This window comes from Acromyrmex echinatior, chromosome 11, assembly GCF_024713525.1.
Source record: "Acromyrmex echinatior isolate Ae372 chromosome 11, ASM2471352v2, whole genome shotgun sequence".
Classification (NCBI taxonomy): Eukaryota; Metazoa; Arthropoda; class Insecta; order Hymenoptera; family Formicidae; genus Acromyrmex; species Acromyrmex echinatior.
In genome coordinates this window covers 8,245,737-8,268,139 of record NC_141862.1, presented here as the reverse complement: position 1 = coordinate 8,268,139, position 22,403 = coordinate 8,245,737, and the positions used below count along the sequence as shown (strand labels likewise).

At 31.4% G+C, this 22,403-nt stretch overlaps 3 protein-coding genes and 2 pseudogenes across 5 annotated transcripts; all 5 read left to right on the top strand.

The window, feature by feature from the left end:
• Window positions 1–642: 642 nt before the first annotated feature.
• LOC105149673 (cytochrome P450 9e2) lies at window positions 643–3,526 on the top strand. 2 transcript variants are annotated; one of them, XM_087410928.1, is made up of 3 exons: window positions 1,254–1,641; window positions 2,138–3,276; window positions 3,390–3,526. In XM_087410928.1, the coding sequence occupies exon 2, from the start codon at window positions 2,142–2,144 to the stop codon at window positions 3,252–3,254; it is 1,113 nt and encodes a 370-aa protein (XP_087267054.1). In that variant the 5' UTR covers window positions 1,254–1,641; window positions 2,138–2,141; the 3' UTR covers window positions 3,255–3,276; window positions 3,390–3,526. The 2 variants fall into 2 exon arrangements, with proteins under 2 accessions (XP_011060554.1, XP_087267054.1); XM_011062252.2 differs by having other exon boundaries at window positions 643–3,276.
• A 1,586-nt stretch (window positions 3,527–5,112) lies between these two features.
• On the top strand, window positions 5,113–6,623 carry LOC105149672 (cytochrome P450 9e2). Its single transcript, XM_011062251.2, has 2 exons — window positions 5,113–6,441; window positions 6,557–6,623. The coding sequence occupies exons 1-2, from the start codon at window positions 5,262–5,264 to the stop codon at window positions 6,574–6,576; spliced, it is 1,200 nt and encodes a 399-aa protein (XP_011060553.2). The 5' UTR covers window positions 5,113–5,261; the 3' UTR covers window positions 6,577–6,623.
• Window positions 6,624–8,649: 2,026 nt separating this feature from the next.
• Window positions 8,650–11,476, top strand: LOC147908121 (cytochrome P450 9e2 pseudogene; annotated as a pseudogene).
• A 1,047-nt stretch (window positions 11,477–12,523) lies between these two features.
• Window positions 12,524–14,232, top strand: LOC105149707 (cytochrome P450 9e2). Its single transcript, XM_087410929.1, has one exon. The coding sequence runs from the start codon at window positions 12,697–12,699 to the stop codon at window positions 14,230–14,232; it is 1,536 nt and encodes a 511-aa protein (XP_087267055.1). The 5' UTR covers window positions 12,524–12,696.
• Window positions 14,233–17,265: 3,033 nt separating this feature from the next.
• LOC105149671 (cytochrome P450 9e2 pseudogene) lies at window positions 17,266–22,135 on the top strand (annotated as a pseudogene). Its single transcript, XR_015546573.1, has 2 exons — window positions 17,266–17,333; window positions 17,823–22,135. The product of XR_015546573.1 is annotated as a cytochrome P450 9e2 pseudogene (transcript).
• The last annotated feature ends 268 nt before the right edge of the window (window positions 22,136–22,403 follow it).

The window sequence follows — 22,403 nt, the reverse complement described above, 5'->3', positions numbered from 1 at the left end:
GAGCGCTTTGTCAAAACTTAACAGACATACTGTACATGTATGTATGTATATATATATATATATATCATGAATCTCTCTCCTCCCTCTTTCTCTCTCTCTCTCTCTCTCTCTCTCTCTCTCTCTCTCTCTCTCTCACAAATAGCGCTGGTATCAGTATCGTTTCTTTTAACTCATCTTATGTAAAATTAGCGTTGATATCAATGCATAACAATAATTCATTGTTATGTATGCTATATGTTTGCACATATGTAACATATATGTGTATATATTTCCATACATACATGCATATATACATATGTATTGGATGGATCCATATAATCTCTCGGTTTTTGTTAGTAGTGCAAATTTTTTCCGAATATCTCCGGTTCTGGTTGCCTAATCAGGCAATCCAAATATGTTTTGGAAAGGTGACAGTTCGCTCTTTTTATCTGTCAAATTTGGTTTCATTGGCATTAGTTTTGTTTGTGCTACAAGCCTGTGAACATGTCGGAGAATAAGGTGCATTTTCGGCATATTTTACTTTATTACTTCAAGAAAGGCAAGCGAGCTGCGGAGGCCCACCAAGGTTGATTCGAATGATATCAAGGCACTGGTTGAGCAAGACCGGACGCTAAAGGTGCGAGAGATTGCGGAGACACTTAAAATAGATTATGGAACCGTTCAAAGACATTTGCAACAGCTTGGCTACGTGTCCCGCTCTTTGGGTGCCGCACAAGCTGACCGAGGAGAACCTGGCCAATCGCATGTCCATCTGCAATTCACTTCTGAAGCGGCACGAAAGCGATCCGTTTCTCAAACGAATAGTGACTGGCGACGAAAAGTGGATCATCTACGACAACATAGTGCGCAAGAGATCATGGGGAATCGCTGGCGAGCCGCCGAATGCCACCCCGAAGGCCAGCCTGCATCCAAAGAAGATTTTGCTATCCATATGGTGGGATCATCGTGGTGTGCTGTTTTACGAGTTGCTTCCTCAGGGAAAAACGATTGATTCGAAGGTCTACTGCACGCAGTAAACGAAATTGAATCAAGCATTGCGACAGAAACGTCCAGAACTGGTCAATCGCAAAGGTGTCATATTCCACCATGACAACGCCAGACCCCACACCGCAATAATCACTCAGCAAAAATTAGTGCAACTTGGCTGGGATGTTTTGCCCCACCCACCGTATTCACCAGACCTTGCGCCATCCGACTACCACTTGTTCCGGTCCCTACAAAACTCCCTCAACGGGAAATCGTTCGCTGATCAGACAGCTGTAAAAACGTACCTCGACCGGTTTTTCGCCTCTAAGCCCCAGACCTTCTATGAGAGTGGAATAATGAAATTGTTGAAAAGATGGCAAGAGGTCATCAACAAAAACGTATATATCATACGGAGAATATATCATTGATTAAAATTCATTCTTTGTATGAAAAAAACTTGTTTCATTTTAGCCTTCAAAAACCGAGATTATATGAATCCACCCAATATTATCATATATTAAATGTAAAACAAGGACAGAGTAATATTGATAGCATTATCTTAACACATACTTGTAACATTTATTTCACTAAATTCACTAGTATATTATGCGATAGGAGTTGCTGTGACGAGCAGTAGTATGCAACAACTCGCACCAACGGTATCGCAAGTGTTCTGTGTGTAGCCAGTCGTATTTCATGAAACGTTTAAAAAGAGATTGTAAAAAGATCTTGTAATAACATCTATTTCTGCCATGGAATATTGGTCGATACTATTATCGATAGTGATCGGTGTGATCAGCATTAATTATCTTTTTAAAAATTTTAATTTCTTTAAAAGAAATGATATTATACACATGCCGCCTGTTCCATTATTTGGATCCGCGATGTCGGTTCTATTCCGTCGGATGTCATACTCTGATTTCTTGTTGAAGATATACAATTTCAATCCAAACGCAAAGTATCTTGGATTGTACTTCACGACAATTCCAATCTTCTTACTTCGCGATCTCGAACTCATTAAAACTGTCCTTGTTAAAAATTTTGAGGCGTTTCCAGATCGTCGTGGTTTCGCCGACTTTAACGATTTTTTATTTAAGAAAAATTTGTTTTCTCTTAGCGGAGAAGAATGGCGGAATGTGAGAAATCTGTTGACTCCGTCTTTTACTTCCAGCAAGATGAAAATGATGTTCACATTGATGTCCGAATGTGCTGTGGATTTTGCAAAATTTCTATTATCACCAGCAAATAAAGGCGATATAAACATGAAAGACGTCTGTTCTAAATATACAAACGACGTCATCGCTACCTGTGCATTTGGAATCAAAGTCAATTCTATGAAGGATCCAACGAATAAATTCTATACTTACGGCAAGGAGGCGAGTAACTTCAAAGGAGTCAGTCGCAATATAAAGTTCTTTTTTATTGGAATGTTTCCGACACTTGTGCGAATTCTCAATATGAAATTTATAGACGATTATTTATCAAATTTCTTCAAAGACATTATAAGGACTACAATCGCAACTCGCGACGCAGAACACATTACACGTCCGGATATGCTGCAGTTAATGATGGATATGAGAGGCAAAGAAGGTCACAGAGAATTAGACATCGACGACATGACTGCGCAAGCGTTCATCTTTTTCCTCGCCGGTTTCGAGACCAGTTCCACTGCAATGTGCTTTGCAGCTCACGAAATAGCAGCTAATCCAGAAATTCAGTTAAAATTGCAACAAGAGATCGACAAAGTTTTGGACGAATCGAACGGAGAAGTGTCTTACGAAACCATTAATCGACTCGAATATTTAGATGCGGTGATAAGTGAGGCTCTTAGATTATATCCACCAATCACAGCATTAGAAAGAATATGTAAAAAAACTTTTGAGTTACCACCCGCGTTGCCGAACGAGAAACCTTTTATCATGAAGAAAGGTATGGTTGCTTGGATTCCTGTTCTTGCAATCCATCATGATGAAAAGTATTACGACAATCCGAAGAAATTTGATCCAGAAAGATTTTTAAACAACAAGATGAACAATTCTTCGAATTATATGCCATTTGGATTAGGACCGAGAATGTGCATAGCTAATAGGTTTGCCATGCTGGAAGTCAAAATATTGTTCTTTCACTTATTAGCGCGATGTGAGCTAAAACCTTCTGCAAAGACTAGGTCCCCAATAGAATTTTACAAAGATTTCATGATAATGCCGAAAAATGGATTCTGGTTGAATATTCAGCGTAGAAAAAATATGCATCCTGTATTGGAGTCTATTCCTGTAGTAACGGATTAAGCCTCAGAAAACATTTGAAATGGTAATAATACAGATATTATAAAAAAATTACAGTTATCAATTCTTTGAAATATTTAAAAATTTATTTTTATTATCGTTATTAAATTGACGATTAATGTGTAATGTTATTTCCAGCTTCAATTCATGTTTGTCATTTAAGGGTCCGCATCGGCCTGTGCTGTATAGAACTGATTAATGTATTATATTTACAAATTTTCAACAGTAATTTGTAAATATTAACATTATCAATAATAAACTGTGTTACTTATAAATATGAGTATTATTATATTAAACAAAATTCGTTTCAACCAAACGACATCCGTTTCAACCAAAAAAAGGATTACTTTCTTTATTTGATTCATTCTCATTGGTCTAAATTCAACTTATTAAAAACTTATAAAAAACTTACATTTTAATAAAAACTTATAAAAAAAATTACATTTTAATAACAACTTATAAAAAAATTACATTTTAATAAAAATTCCTTTTTAATAGGAATTATACATGGACTTTCATGAATATAGACATATTATAGTATTGTATATATATTATAGTATTATAGTATTGTATGAAATAATAATGAAATCAACATTATTTATTAAAATTATTTATTGCGAATGTTAATTATTAGTCAATAATCTTGTAACTTCAAGAATAAATCCAATATAAATAAAATGCCTATATGAGCCTCCGCAATTGTTAGAACATAAATTGTTAGGCATTTTAATATATTGAATTAATTATTAGTATTACTGAAATATTGTTGAAATATAGCTTAGCAAAAATAAAATCAGAACAGATTATAGCAATTTCTATTTATATGATCGAATTTGTTTTTTCCGCCGCCCGCGCGCGTGCAATATATTTTCATAATATTGATATAAAGTTTTGAAAACAAATAGAAAAAAACGTGATAAGGAATGTGTATAAGCTACACGATATTTATTATTAATATTTATTAATATTTACTACTACCCTTAATAACAGCATGACTTTTTTAAATATAGGTACTCGCATGGGAAACAATTGACTTATATTTTAATTAATTCATTTTTATGTATAAATCAATTTTTTTATTACTGATAATTATAAACTAAGACACGTTATCAACAAAAAGTAATAATTTTTAAAACATAAAAATTAAAAAATATTCATGTTCTTAAACGTATTTTTTTATGTAACATTTTGATCAGTTAATTCATAACTTTCACAATGAAAAGAAATTACTATATATTGATGAATATTTTTTTAATTGTAAATAGATATTTTTACTTACAGTAGGTAAATATATTTACTCTATGAAAAAAAATGATAGTTAAATTAAAGTAATGATTATTGTTCAAACTATGTATAAGATAGTTACTCAATCAGACATATGACAGTTTTATTTTCAACTTCATTTCTTGAATAGAGTGCTTATTAAGAAATCAAGTGAATTAAATGATTATTAAAACGACATATTCTCACTAATATGATGTAATAGAAACCAAAATATCAAAATGATTTCTAATTTATGATACAATGAAAGATGAAAATAAAAAATTGCAAAATGGCAGAGAACTTTTTAATTCGCTCTCTCTCTGTGTGTGTGTGTGTGTGTGTGTGTGTGTGTGTGTGTGTGTACATATGTGCAAACAGCACACATAATAATGATTTATTGATTTCCATCGATCAAAATATCAACTGATTGATCTTACATAAGGTGCATACAGGGAAACTGGTAGCGCTGTTTGCGTTACTCTATCTTTATTGTCCATTAAACGCAAAACAACGACAGAGTAACACAAATAGCGCGGATAGCGTCATTGCGAACCCATCCATAATATAGCTTGAAAGCATTACATAACAACGATTATCAGTATATTACGACATGGGAACTGCTATAACGAGCAGTTCTACGCAGCGACTCGTGTCAGCAGTATCGCTAGTGCTCTATAGTCAGACACATTTCACCAGACGTTTACAAAAAAATTGTTGGAAAATTTTTAAATAACATCCGTTTGTGCCATGGAATATTGGTCGATATTATTATCGATAGTGATTGGAGTGATCAGCATTCATTATCTTTTTAAAAATTTTAATTTCTTTAAAAGAAATGGTATTATACACTTACCTCCTCTTCCATTATTCGGATCCACGATATCGATGATATTTCGTCGAATATCATTCTTCGATTTCATGCTGAAGATATACAATTGCTATCCAAACGCAAAGTATTTTGGAGTCTACTTCACGACAACTCCAGTCTTTCTGCTCCGTGATCTGGAACTCATTAAAACCGTCCTGGTTAAAAATTTCGATGCATTTCCAGATCGTCGTGGTTTCGCCGACTTCAACGATCCTTTATTTGAAAAAAATTTATTTTCTCTTCACGGAGAAAAATGGCGAAACGTGAGGAATCTGTTGAGTCCCTCTTTTACTTCCAGCAAAATGAAAATGATGTTCACATTGATGTCCGAATGCGCTATGAATTTTGTAAAATTTCTGTCGACATTATCAGCAGATAAAGGCGATATAAACATGAAAGATGTCTGCTCTAAATATACAACCGATGTCATTGCTACGTGTGCATTTGGAATCAAAGTGAACTCTATGAAATATCCAACGAACAAATTCTATATTTATGGCAAGGAGGCGACTAATTTCACAGGGGTCCTTCGCAGTATAAAGTTCTTTTTTCTTGGAGCATTTCCACGACTCGGGCGAATTCTCAATTTGAAAATTATGAACGATTATGTTTCGAACTTCTTTCAGGATATTATAAGGACTACAATCGCTACTCGTGACGCAGAACACATTACACGTCCGGATATGTTGCAGTTAATGATGGATATCAGAGGCAAAGAAGGTCGTAGAAAACTAGACATCGACGACATGACTGCGCAAGCGTTTATCTTTTTCATCGGCGGTTTCGAGACCAGTTCAACTGCAATGTGCTTTGCAGCTCATGAAATTGCAGCTCATCCAGAAATTCAGATAAAATTACACAAAGAAATTGACAAGGTTTTAGAGGATTCGAACGGAGAAGTGTCTTATGAAGCTATTAATCGGCTCGAATATTTAGATGCGGTAATATGTGAAGCTCTTAGATTATATCCACCAGTTGCTGTTTTAGAAAGAATATGTGAAAAAACTTATGAATTACCTTCCGCATTGCCGGGCCAAATACCTTTTATCATAAAAAAGGGTATGCTTGTTTGGATCCCAGTTCTTGCAATCCATCATGATGAAAAGTATTACGATAATCCGGAAAAATTTGATCCAGAAAGATTTTTAAACAACAAAATGCACAATTCTTTCAGTTATATGCCATTCGGATTAGGACCGAGAATGTGTATAGCAAACAGATTTGCCATGTTGGAAGTCAAAGTCTTGCTGTTTCATTTATTAGCGCAATGTGAACTGAAACCATCTATGAAAACTACGTCACCAATAAAATTCTGCAAAGAATTTCTAATAATGATGCCGGAGAATGGATTCTGGTTAAATATTCAGCGTAGAAAAAATATGCATTTTGTACAGGAGTTTACAATAACGGATAGTTAGGCTTCAGAAAACATTTCAAATGGTAATGCATAATTTTTATAATATTATAAAGAAATTACAGTTATCAATTGTTTAGTATTATAAATTTTATTTTCATTATTGTTATTAAATTAACGATTATTATAATCTGTCATATTATGTTCAGCTTCAATTTATGTTTGTGATTTAAGTCCGACAAATCGCATCAGCGTTTTTATAGAACTGAAGCGCAATTTATAGAACTGAATAATGCATTTACAAATTTTCAACTGTAATTTGTAAATATTAAAATTATCAAAGACGTACTGTGTTATTTAAAAATGAGTATTATTAAACATCATTATCGAGATCCTTTTCGAAAAAAGGATTTCGATTCTCCTTTCATTTGATTTATTCTTTTTGGTCTAAATTCATCTTATTAAAAAAATTATATTTTAATAAAAATTATCTTTATAATAGAAATTGCATATGTGTTTACTTACCTTAATAAATGTGTACATATTGTAGTATTATATAAAATAATAATGAAATCAATATATAATACATAATTAAAATTACTTATTGCTATTGTTAATATACTTAGTTAATTAATAAGTTAATAGTTTTGTAATCCCAAGAATAAATCCATTACATATAAAACGCCAATAGTCTTTTGCAGTTGTTAATGCGTAAATTATATATTTATATATATATTTATATGATGCGACATAATTCACTAACAGTGTACTTATCAAGCAAAGTTAATTGTAATCTGGTATATGCATTTTACTTTATTGAATTAATAATTAGTATTACTAAAATATTGTTGAAATATACCTCCCGACATAAGCCAACTTTGCACACATTCACTAAATTAGTCTACATTCATGAATAATTATGCATGTCATGTATCGGTATGTATATAATATTTAATAATCTAACATACATTGGTCATATCGTTTGGAGGTACTGTTATTGAAATTCTTGAAATATCAATTAACAAAAATAAAAACAGTTTGTAACAATTTCTATTTATTTATATGATCGAATTTGTTTTCTCCGATTAACGTTTTTTAATAATTTATTGATGTATTTTTTATAAAAATAAACAGAAGAAAACGCGATATGAAAAGCGTGTAGACTATAGGATATATATTATTACTCTTAGTAATAGCATGACTTTTCTTAACGATAGTGCTTGCGTGAGGATCAATTGACCTATATTTTAATTTATTTATTTTTTTCGTGTAAATCATTTCTTATTTTTACTTAATTTTTACTTATAAATAATTATAAACTAAGAGACGTTATCAACAAGAAATAATAATTCTTAAGAGTTACAAGTTAAAAGATATCTATGTCCTTGAATATTTCTTACGTAAAATTTTAGTCAGTTAATTCATGACTTACACACTGAAAAGAAATTACTATATAATGAATATTTTTTTAATTGTAAGTAGACATTTTTACTTACAGTAAGTAAATATATTTACTCAATGGTAGTTAAATTAAATTAATGATTCTCTTATTCAAACTATAATATACTAAAATATTCACTCAATCACACATATAATAGTTTTATTTTCAACTTCACTTTTTGAGCACAATGCTTATTAAATAATCGAGTGAATTGAATGATTGTTAGAACGACATATTCTCACTAATATGATGTAATAGGAATCAAGATTAAAATGATTTCTAATCTCCCGTGATAGAATCACAGATAAAAATAAAAAATGGCAAAATGGGAGAGGATTTTTCGATTCAGCATAGTTCATTCTATCTACACACGAGCGTTTTGTCAAAATTTATCGGACACACTGTATATGTATACAAACATATTCCTGCGCGCGCGCGCGTGTGTGTATGTATACATATGTGCAAACAGCACACATAATAATGATTTATTGATTTGTATCGATCAAAGTATCAACACTGATTGATTACTTATATAAGGTGCATTCGGGAAACGCTAGTCGCGCTGTTTGCGTTACTCTATCTTTGTCGTCTATTAAACGCAAAACAAGGACAGAGTAACACAAATACCGAACCCATCCATAATATAGCTTGGAAGCATTACATAACAACGATTACCAGTATATTACGAGATGGGAACTGCTACAACGAGCAGTTCTACGCAGCGACTCGTGTCAGCAGTATCGCTAGTGCTTTATAGTCAGACACATTTCACCAGACGTTTACAAAAAAATTGTTGGAAAATTTTTAAATAACATCCGTTTGTGCCATGGAATATTGGTCGATATTATTATCGATAGTGATCGGGGTGATCAGCATTTATTATCTTTTTAAAAATTTTAATTTCTTTAAAAGAAATGGCATTATACACTTACCGCCTCTTCCATTATTCGGATCCACGATATCGATGGTATTTCGTCGAATATCATTCTTCGATTTCATGCTGAAGATATATAATTGCTATCCAAACGCAAAGTATTTTGGATTCTACTTCACGACAACTCCAGTCTTTCTGCTTCGCGATGTGGAACTCATTAAAACCGTCCTGGTTAAAAATTTCGATGCATTTCCAGATCGTCGTGGTTTCGCCGATTTTAACGATCCTTTATTTGAAAAAAATTTGTTTTCTCTTCACGGAGAAAAATGGCGGAACGTGAGGAATCTGTTGAGTCCATCTTTTACTTCCAGCAAAATGAAAATGATGTTTACATTGATGTCCGAATGCGCTATGAATTTTGCAAAATTTCTGTCGACATTATCAGCAGATAAAGGTGATATAAACATGAAAGATGTCTGCTCTAAATATACTACCGATGTCATTGCTACTTGTGCATTTGGAATCAAAGTCAATTCTATGAAAGATCCAACGAACAAATTCTATGTTTATGGCAAGGAGGCGAGTAACTTTAGAGGGGTCCTTCGCGGTATAAAGTTCTTTTTTCTTGGATCATTTCCAAGACTCGGGCGAATTCTCAATTTGAAAATTATGAAAGATTATGTTTCGGACTTCTTCAAGGATATTATAAGGACTACAATCGCCACTCGTGACGCAGAACACATTACACGTCCGGATATGCTGCAGTTAATGATGGATATCAGAGGCAAAGAAGGTCGTAGAGAATTAGACATCGACGACATGACTGCGCAAGCGTTCATCTTTTTCCTCGGCGGTTTCGAGACCAGTTCCATTGCAATGTGCTTCGCAGCTCACGAAATAGCAGCTAATCCAGAAATTCAATTGAAATTGCAACAAGAAATTGACAAGGTTTTAGAAGAGTCGAACGGAGAAGTGTCTTACGAAGCTATTAATCGGCTCGAATATTTAGATGCGGTGATATGTGAGGCTCTTAGATTATATCCACCAGTCGGTTTCCTAGAAAGGGTGTGTAAAAAAACTTATGAATTACCATCCGCATTGCCGGACAGAAAACCTTTTATCATGAAAAAGGACATGCTTGTTTGGATTCCAGTTCTTGCAATTCATCATGATGAAAAGCATTACGATAATCCGGAGAAATTTGATCCAGAAAGATTTTTAAACAACAAAATGCACAATTCTTCGAGTTATATGCCATTCGGATTAGGACCGAGAATGTGTATAGCAAACAGATTTGCAATGTTGGAAGTCAAAGTCTTGTTGTTTCATTTATTAGCGCAATGTGAACTGAAACCATCTATGAAAACTGTATCACCAATAAAATTCTGCAAAGATCTAATAATGATGCCGGAGAATGGATTCTGGTTAAATATTCAGCGTAGAAAAAATATGCATTCTGTACAGGAGTCTACAATAATGGATAGTTAGGCTTCAGAAAACATTTCAAATGGTTATGCATAATTTTTATAATTTTATAAAAAAATTACACTTACCAATTGTTTAGTGTTTTAAATATTATTTTTATTATCGTTATTAAATTAACGATTATTATAATCTGTTATATTATGTCCAGCTTCAATTCATATTTGTGATTTAAATCCGACAAATCGCATCAGTGTGCCATTTATAGAACTGAATAATGTATTTACAAATTTTCAACTGTGATTTGTAAATATTAACATTATCAAGGGCGAACTGTGTTATTTAAAAATAAATATTATTAAACATCATTATCGAGATCCTTTTCGAAAAAAGGATTCTCCATTCATCTGATTTATTCTTTTTGGTCTAAATTCATCTTAAAAAAGTTATATTTTAAAAATTATTTTTGTAATAGAAATTGCACATGTGTACTTACTTTAATAAATGTGTACATATTGTATTATATAAAATAATAATGAAATCAATATCAATCATGCATTAAAATTATTTATTGCTATTGTTAATATAATTATTTAATAAGTTAATAGTTTTGTTATCCCAATAATAAATCCATTACAAATTAAACGCCTAAGTGATCCTTTGTAGTTGTTAATGCGTAAATTATGTATTTATATGATGCGAAATAATTCACTAACAGTGTACTTACCAAGCAAAGTTAATTGTAATCTGGTATATAAATTCTACTTTATTGTATTAATAATTAATATTACTGAAATATTGTTGAAATATACCTCCCGACATAAGCCAACTTTGCGCACATTCACTAAATTGTCTACATTCATGGATAATTATGCATGTATCGGTATATATGTGTATAATATTTAATAATCTAACATACATTGATCATATCGTTTGGAGGTACTGTTATTGAAATTCTTGAAATATCATTTAACAAAAATAAAATAAAAACAGTTTGTAACAATTTCTATTTATTTATATGATCGAATTTGTTTTCTCCGATTAACGTTTTTTAATAATTTACTGATGTATTTTTATAAAAATAAACAGAAGAAACCGCGATATGAAAAGCGTGCAGGCTTTAGGATATATATTATTACCCTTAGTAATAGTGTGACTTTTCTTAACGTTAGTGCTCGCGTGAGGGTCAATTGACCTATATTTTAATTAATTTATTTTTTTCGTGTAAACCAATTTCTTATTTTTACTTATAAATAATTATAAACTAAGACATGCAACAGGAAAAAATAATTTTTAAGAGTTAAAAATTAAAAGATATCTATGTCCTTCAACATATTTCTTACGTAAAATTTTAGTCTGTTAATTCATGACTTACACACTGAAAAGAAATTACTATATAATGAATATTTTTTAATTATAAGTAGACATTTTTACAGTAAGAAAATATATTTACTCAATGTAGTTAAATTAAATTAATGATTCTCTTGTTCAAACTATACTAAGATATTTACTCAATCACACATATAATAGTTTTGTTTTCAACTTCACTTTCTGAGCACAATGCTTATTAAGTAATCGAGTGAATTGAATGATTGTTAGAACGACATATTCACACTAATATGATGTAATAGGGATCAAGGTCAAAATAATTTTTAATTTACCATGATAGAATCAAAGATAAAAATAAAAAATTGCAAAATGGAAGAGAATTTCCGATTCACTCTATCTACACACGAGCGCTTTGTCAAAATTTACCGGACACACTGTATATGTATACACATATATGCGCGCACGCGCGCGCGCGTGTGTGTGTGTGTGTGTGTGTGTGTGTATACATACAATGCAAACAGCACACATAATAACGATTTATTGATTTGCATCGATCAAACTATCAACACTGATTGATCTTATATAAGGTGCATTTGGGGAAAAGCTAGTAGCGCCGTTTGCGTTACTCTATCTTTATCGTCCATTAAACGCAAAACAACGACAGAGTAACACAAATAGCGCGGATAGCGTCATTGCGAACCCATCCATAATATAGCTTGAAAGCATTACATAACAACGATTACCAGTATATTACGACATGGGAACTGCTATAACGAGTAGTTCTACGCAGCGACTCGTGTCAGCAGTATCGCTAGTGCTCTATAGTCAGACACATTTCACCAGACGTTTACAAAAAAATTGTTGGAAAATTTTTAAATAACATCCGTTTGTGCCATGGAATATTGGTCGATATTATTATCGATAGTGATTGGAGTGATCAGCATTCATTATCTTTTTAAAAATTTTAATTTCTTTAAAAGAAATAGCATTATACACTTACGGCCTCTTCCATTATTTGGATCCACAATATCGATGGTATTCCGTCGAATATCATTCTTCGATTTCATGCTGAAGATATACAATTACTATCCAAGCGCAAAGTATTTTGGATTCTATTTCATGACAATTCCAGTCTTTCTGCTCCGCGATGTAGAACTCATTAAAACCGTCCTGGTTAAAAATTTTGATGCATTTCCAGATCGTCGTGGTTTCGCCGACTTTAACGATCCTTTATTAAAAAAAAATTTGCTTTCTCTTCACGGAGAAAAATGGCGAAACGTGAGGAATCTGTTGAGTCCCTCTTTTACTTCCAGCAAAATGAAAATGATGTTCACATTAATGTCCGAATGCGCTATGAATTTTGCAAAATTTCTGTCGACATTATCAGCAGATAAAGGCGATATAAACATGAAAGATGTCTGCTCTAAATATACTACCGACGTCATTGCTACGTGTGCATTTGGAATCAAAGTCAATTCTATGAAAGATCCAACGAACAAATTCTATATTTATGGCAAGGAGGCGAGTAATTTCAGAGGAGTCATTCGCAATATAAAGTTTTTTTTTATTGGAACGTTTCCAAGACTCGGGAGAATTCTCAATTTAAAAATTATGAACGATTATGTTTCGGACTTCTTCAAGGATATTATAAGGACTACAATCGCCACTCGTGACGCAGAACACATTACACGTCCGGATATGCTGCAGTTAATGATGGATATCAGAGGCAAAGAAGGTCGTAGAGAATTAGACATCGACGACATGACTGCGCAAGCGTTCATCTTTTTCCTCGGTGGTTTCGAGACCAGTTCCACTGCAATGTGCTTCGCAGCTCACGAAATAGCAGCTAATCCAGAAATTCAATTGAAATTGCAACAAGAAATTGACAAGGTTTTAGAAGAGTCGAACGGAGAAGTGTCTTACGAAGCTATTAATCGGCTCGAATATTTAGATGCGGTGATATGTGAGGCTCTTAGATTATATCCACCAGCCGGCGCTTTAGAAAGGATATGCGAAAAAACTTTTGAGTTACCTTCCGCATTGCCGGACCAGAAACCTTTTATCATGAAAAAGGGTATGCTTGTTTGGATTCCAGTTCTTGCAATCCATCGTGATGAAAAGCATTACGATAATCCGGAAAAATTTGATCCAGAAAGATTTTTAAACAACAAAATGCACAATTCTTCGAGTTATATGCCATTCGGATTAGGACCGAGAATGTGTATAGCAAACAGATTTGCAATGTTGGAAGTCAAAGTCTTGTTGTTTCATTTATTAGCGCAATGCGAACTGAAACCATCTGTGAAAACTACATCACCAATAAAATTCTGCAAAGATTTATTAATGATGCCGGAGAATGGATTCTGGTTAAATATTCAGCGTAGAAAAAATATGCATTCTGTACAGGAGTCTACAATAATGGATAGTTAGGCTTCAGAAAACATTTCAAATGGTAATGCATAATTTTTATAATTTTATAAAGAAATTACAGTTATCAATTCTTTAGTGTTTTATATTTTACTTTTATTATCGTTATTAAATTGACGATTATTATGGTATAATCTGTCATATTATGTCCAGATTCAATTCATGTTTATGATTTAAGTCCGACAAACCGCATCAGCGTGCAATTTATAGAACTGAATAATGCATTTCCAATTTTCAACTAATTTAAAATTTGCAAATATTAACTTCATCAAGGACAAACTATGTTATTTAAATATGAGTATTATTAAACATCATTATCCACATCATTATATTTCGAAAAAAGGATTCTCCTTTCATTTGATTTATTCTTCTTGGTTTAAATTCAACTTATTAAAGAGAGAAGTTATATTTTAATACAAATTATTTTTATAATAGAAATTGCATATGTATCTTAATGAATGTGTACATATTGTAGTATTACATAAAATAATAATGAAATCAGGGTATATTAAAATTATTTACTGCTAATATTAATAATTAATTACTTAGTTAATAGTTTTGTAATCCCAAGAATAAATACATTACAAATAAAATGCCTAAGTAATCCTTTGCAGTTGTTAATGCGTAAATTATATATTTATATGACAATGAGACATAATTCGCTAACAGTGTACTTACCAAGCGAAATTAACAGTAAGCTGGTATATGCATTTTACTTTATTAATAATTAGTATTACTAAAATATTATTGAAATATGTCTCCCGACATAAGCCAACTTTGCACACATTCACTAAATTGGTCTATATTCATGGATAATTATGCATGTCATGTATTGGTAATATTTAATAGTCTAACATACATTGGTCATATCGTTTGGAGGTTTATTTAAATTCTTAAAATATCATTTAATAAAAATAAAACAAAAACAATTTGTAGCAATTTCTATTTATTTATATGATCGAATTTGTTTTTTCTCCGATTAATGTTTTTTTAATAATTTATTGATGTATTTTTATTAATATGAACATAAGAAAACGCATATGGAAAGCGGAAAGTAGGATATAGGATATATGTATATATTATTACCTTTAGTAATAGCGTGACTTTTCTTAACGTTAGTGCTCGCGTGAGGGTCAATTGACCTATATTTTAATTAATTTATTTTTTTCGTGTAAACCAATTTCTTATTTTTACTTATAAATAATTATAAAGTAAGATACGTTATCAATAGAAAATAATAATTTTTAGGAACTAGAAATTAAAAGAAAACCATGTTTTAAAATATATTTCTTTGTGTAATATTTTGGTCTATAAGTTCATAACTTACTTACTGAAAAGAAGTTACTATATCTTAATATATATTTTTTTGAATATTAAAAGTAAACATTTACTTACAGTAAAGTATTTATTCAATGAAAAAAATGCTATTTAAATTAATTTAATGGTCTTTATTGAAACAAATACATAAGACATTTTCTTATTGAATAAAGTTAACAAGTTTTATTTCCAACTTCTTGAGTATGCTTGTCAAGTAATTGAGTGAATTGAATGATTGTCAGAATGATACACTGTAAAAAATAAAATGTTAATTTTAACATTTTTGCATGTCTCAGAAAATCTACTAAACGTCTTTAAGTTAAAATTAATTTTTTTTTTCAAGTGTGTAATTTCATTAGTATGACATAATGAGGACCAAGGTCAGAGTGATTTCTAATTTACCATGATAGATTAAAAGATAAAAATAAAAAAAGTGAAAATCATAGAATTGTAGAACTTAAAGATTATAATAAGATTGTACCGGTAACAAAAACCACTGATGATAATAGATGTCAACATACATGTGCTATATGCATCAACAACATATTTTAATAAATGAACTTCTTTGTGTTAACATACTTACACATGTTATGTAATCTGCTGACGACTGGTTAACACATGCATACTTATATTTCCATGCAATATACCTACGTGAATTTCATTAGCTCTATACACTATGTAATATTGCACTATCATTCTATACAATTTGTCATTTTAATACTGATACTGAATTCAACGATTAAATATTTATATTAACAATAAAAAGTAAGCATAATCATTTGAGATATCAATTTAAAATCTGTAATACAGTCTTAACAAATTTATCTGTGGCATATTTATTACATACTTGATGACTTTATTCACTTCATATCAACAAAAAAATAATGAAAATAAATGCAACAAACAAAGATATTATAAAATAAGACATAACGACAAAATATAAAGATAAGAAGTATAAGATAAAATAAGATAATAAATTTTATCTTACATGATATAATGATATAATTTCTCATAAAATATAAGATTTTATAAAATTTCGTTCTCATACAAACTGAATAACTTTTCATTATTTATCAAATTAAAACAAAACATTTTCAAATTGATGCACTTTTTTTATACAATTGACATACAATATATTGATATACAATAATTTGTAAAGTAAATTCGAAGCAACATATTTTTATACATTACTTATTTTTTATTCAGTCCATTATCAAATGCTAATTTCAGTAAAAAATATTTTCAAACATCATTTCATATATACAAAATAAATAAAACAACATTAAATACAAAATTTATATAGGAATAGGCTTTAATCTTTAAATTGCACATTTAATATGATCGTGTAAGCTTCTTCATCAATTTTCTACGGATTACATTAGCAATTTAATTTTATATATATATACATATATATATAAGTGTGTGTGTGTGTGTGTGTGTGTGTGTGTGTGTACATACGTGCAAACAGCACACATAATAATGATTTATTGATTTGTATCGATCAAAGTATCAAATCTGATTGATCTTAATGTGCATTCTTAATGTGCTACCTATAAGGTGCATTCGGCGAAACGCTAGTAGCGCTGTTTGTGTTACTCTATCTTTATTGTCCATCAAAACAAGGACAGAGTAACATAAATAGCGCGGATAGCGTCATCTCGCACACATCCATAATGTAGCTTGAAAGCATTTACCTCACAATGATTGCTAGTATATTGCCACGTAGAAACTGTTGTAACGAGCAGTTGTACGCAACGACTCGTGTCAGCAGTATCGCTCTATGTATAGTCAGTCACTTTTTATTAAATATTTAAAAAGAGATTGTAGAAAGATCTTCTAATAACATCTGTTTGTGCCATGGAATATTGGTCGATACTATTATCGATAGTGATCGGTGTGATTAGCATTTATTATCTATTTAAAAATTTTAATTTTTTCAAAAGAAATGGTATTATACACTTACCGCCTGTTCCATTATTTGGATCCACGATGTCGGTTGTATTTCGTCGAATATCAATCTTCGATTTCATACTAAAGAAATATAAATTCACTCCAAACGCAAAGTATTTTGGATTCTACATGATGACAACTCCAATCTTCTTGCTTCGCGATCTGGAACTTATTAAAACTGTCCTGGTTAAAAATTTCGAGGCATTTCCAGATCATCGTGGTTTCGTCGACTTTAACGAGCCTTTATTTGAGAATAATTTGTTTTCTCTTCGTGGAGAAAAGTGGCGGAACGTGAGAAATCTATTGAGTCCCTCTTTTACTTCCAGCAAGATGAAAATGATGTTCACGTTGATGTCCGAATGTGCTGTGGATTTTGCAAAATTTCTATCGACATCACCAGTGGATAAAGGCAGTATAGACATGAAAGACATATGCTCCAAATATACGAATGATGTCATCGCAACATGTGCTTTCGGAATTAAGATCAACTCCATAAAAGACCCAACAAACAAATTTTATATTTACGGCAAGGAGGCAACTAACTTCAGAGGGGTCATTCGCGGTATAAAGTTCTTTTTTCTTTCTATATTTCCAAGACTTGGGCGAATTCTCAATTTGAAAATTATGAACGATTATGTTTCGAACTTCTTCAAGGATATTGTAAGGACTACAATCGCTACTCGTGACGCAGAACACATTACACGTCCGGATATGCTGCAGTTAATGATGGATATCAGAGGCAAAGGAGGTCATAGAGAACTAGACATTGATGACATGACTGCGCAAGCGTTCATCTTTTTCCTCGGTGGTTTCGAGACCAGTTCAACCACAATGTGCTATACAGCTCATGAGATTGCAGCTAATCCTGAAATTCAAATGAAATTACAACAAGAGATCGACATGGTTTTAGAGGAATCGAATGGAGAAGTGTCTTACGAAACCATTAATCGACTCGAATATTTAGATGCGGTGATATGTGAGGCTCTTAGATTATATCCACCAGTCGCCGCCTTAGAAAGGATTTGTGAAAAAACTTTTGAATTACCACCCGCATTGCCGGACGAAAAACCTTTTATTATGAAAAAAGGTATGCTTATTTGGATTCCAGTTCTTGCAATCCATCGTGATGAAAAGTATTACGATAATCCGGAGAAATTTGATCCAGAAAGATTTTTAAACAACAAGATGCGTAATTCTTCATGTTATATGCCATTCGGATTAGGACCGAGAATGTGTATAGCTTACAGATTTGCCATGTTGGAAGTCAAAGTCTTGCTTTTTCACTTATTAGCGCGATGTGAATTGAAACCATCTGTCAAAACTACATCACCAATGAAATTCTGCAAAGATGTAATAGTAATGATACCGGAAGATGGATTCTGGTTGAATATTCAGCGTAGAAAAAATATGCATTCTGTATTGGAATCTACAATAATGGAAGCCTCAGGAAACATTTTGAATACTAAGTAATAACATAGCTTTTATAAAAAATTATAATTATTAGTTCTTTAGAATGTTTTAAGTCAAGATACTTTTTAGCATCATTATTAAATTGGCTATTATTAAATATATCAACATAATTTGTAATGTTATTAGCAGTTTTAATTCATTAGTGTGTCCGACAGACCTCGGCGCGCAGTTATGGAGCTGACTTATGTATAGAAATTTTCAATAATAATTTGGAAATATTAAGATTATTTAACACAAACTGTTTTATTTACAAATATGAACATTATTTAGACTATTATCATGATCTGTTTTGACCGAAAAAATATTCCTTGTCTTATTTAATTTAATTGTTGAACTAAATTTGTCGAACTAAATTTTACTTATTATAGAAGTTACATTTTGTAATAAAAACTATGTTTGTAATAGAAATTATCCGTGCACAATTATAAACACACATATTACAGTATTTTATGCAGTAATAATAACATCCAGATTATATATTGTAATTACTCAGTGCGAACATCAATAATTAATTAAAATTAATAAATTAATTCTGTAATTCTAAAAATAACTTAAATAAAATGTCTACATGAACGGATGTTAGTGCGTAAATTACATATTTATAAGGAATATAAATGTATAAATAATATAAAATATTAAATTATATATTTAGTATTGTTCGAGAGCGAGTTAGAGCGAGAGCGAGAGCAAGAAAATTTTGAATGAGACGGCGTTTTGGCTGAATTTCGATTTACGCGAATTCTCAATTGCGAATCAAACGCGGCGGTTTTCTGGCGGCGGAGCGTTCCTTAGGCGGTTACACTTGTAAGCGTTGATTCGAGAACAGCGAAGAAGAAGAGGGATCATTGCTTCTCGGTTTTGCCTTTTATGCTCTTTTAAGAACAAAGGCTTCCCTTTGCATTCGCCTATGAGATTCTTGCAAAATTGAAAATTTTGAGGTGACCTTCTGTTTTGGGCGGCGATTGGCAATTTCGAGCGCAATAGCCAAGCGATAAGCTATTGCCATGCGCGCCCGCTAAATTTAGATTCTTGATTAGGATGTACGCATATTATGCGTTTTGCGTCATGCGATCGCGCGTGCGCTGCGACTGATCTGAGTTGATTCGCCGTTATTACGGTTGAGATCTGCGTACGTGCGACGTGCGACTTAGCTTATTGTTTTTCGACTTTATTGACGAGGTGATGGCCAAGTTTATGTTTTGGAAACCTATAAGGACGCTTGGAATCCTTCTAGAAGCTTCCGATCCGCACGTATCTCGAATAAGTATTAAACATTAAATTTTTATTATAAACAACACATTTATCTAAAATAGTACATATCATTAATAGCTTAATAATTAAATTTTTTCGATTTGTCTAATCATTGAGTCATATCCATTGACTGTCCACCTGATATATTTACGTATCTTATGTATATGAAAAATTGCACAATAATTCTACATAATTTATCATTTGAATATCAATAAAGTCAACAATTAATCATTTATATTGACAAATTAATAATAGTAATTTATATTGATAATAACTAATAGTAATTATAGATATCAAATTAAAACGACTTTTAGTTTTTAGACGAAATTTTATCAAATTGAAATAGCACAATGCATAAAATTGTTACGTAAGTCTTAATATCTTTATCGACGCTACTGATTTTGCATTAACAAATAGTGATAGAAAAAAATGTAACGAATAAACGTAAATGTAAGAAATACAAAACATAAAATAGATCATAACAAAGATTCTTATGTTTGTATATAATGTTATTTTATAATTTATTTATTAGATTTTATATATGAAGTTATCCACAGTACAAAGAGGCTTCCGCCCAGGAAATGAAACCTCTGAAATCAATAAATTCCAAGTCAACCAATATCGGCTGAACTTAGGAAACTTCAAACATGATTTTTTTCAACTTTCCCTGCTTATGAAAAAGTGGAATTTAATATTGGATGATTGGTCCAATATCAAACTTCACGTCATATTTTAAACAAATTTATAGAAGTTCCATCTCCAAGGCTGAAACCGTGAACATTCATTTTCTTTTCTTTCGTTCTCATGTAAATTGTATAACTTTTTATTATTCTTCAAATAGAAATTGAATATTTTCTCTGAAATAGGTGCATTTTCTTTCGATAAAATTCATTTTAAATATATACAATAACATATAAAGTAAGCCTACAAAAAAAATTGTATACACTATTTTTTATTTTATTCAATTTTATATATTCAAATAATAATCCCATTAAAAAATAATTGTTTAATAACGTTTCATATATTTAGAAATAATCCCATAATGATAACGTTAAGTACAGTATTTATGAGTCAATCTTTAAATTATAAATTGAATATGATTATGTAAACTTCTTCATTTATCTTCTTACATAATCAATTCTACATATCTAAATATATCAATGATGCGAATTCCAGTCCTCTTGCAGTACGGTTAACAAGAATGAAGAGAGTATAAGAACTTCTTATATCCTCTTCATGCTATTAACCGTGTTGAAAGCGGGCTGGAATTCGCATCGTTGAGATATATATATATATATATATATATATATATATATATATATATATATAGGTACACACACATGCACACACGCGCATGTGCGGGTGAGCTACATATACACGAATATATTAGGTGTTGGAATTAATTCGTAGCGTTTTACAAGTGATGGGAAGTACTTTCATTAATATATTTTTTAATGCTCATGTGAAATAAATAACATTCTTTCATTAAAAACGCTACGAATTAATTCCAACACCTAATAAAATGTACACAATAAAGATTCATTGATCTAAACGAAGTACTAACGTTGACTAATTTTATATAATGATGTGCGTGCAGAGAATGATACTAGCGCTACTTACGTTATTCTTTCTTTAATGTGCATTAAACGTAAACCAAAACATAAACGTAAACAAGGTCAGAATAACACAAATAGCGCGGATAACATCATCCCGAACGCACACATAAAGCAGCTTGAAAGCAATCGCTTTCACAATACCGGTATATAACGAGATAGGAACTATACGAGCAGTTGCATGCTACGACTCGTCTACGGCAGTACTCGGCAGTACTGCTAGTGTTTTATAGATAGTCTATCTTATCAGATATTTAAAAAAATTGTAGTGATATATTCAAATAAAATCAGTTTGTGCCATGGAATACTGGTCAATATTATTGTCGATAATAATCGGAGTGTTCAGCATTCACTACCTTTTTAGAAATTTTAATTTCCTTAAAAGACATGGTATTGTACATATACCACCTGTTCCAATATTTGGATCCGCGATATCGATTATATTTCGTCGAATATCAATTATAGATTTCATCCTAAAAGTATACCATTTCAATCCAAACGCAAAGTATCTTGGATTCTACTTCATGACAAATCCAATATTCGTGATTCGTGATTTGGAACTCATTAAAAATA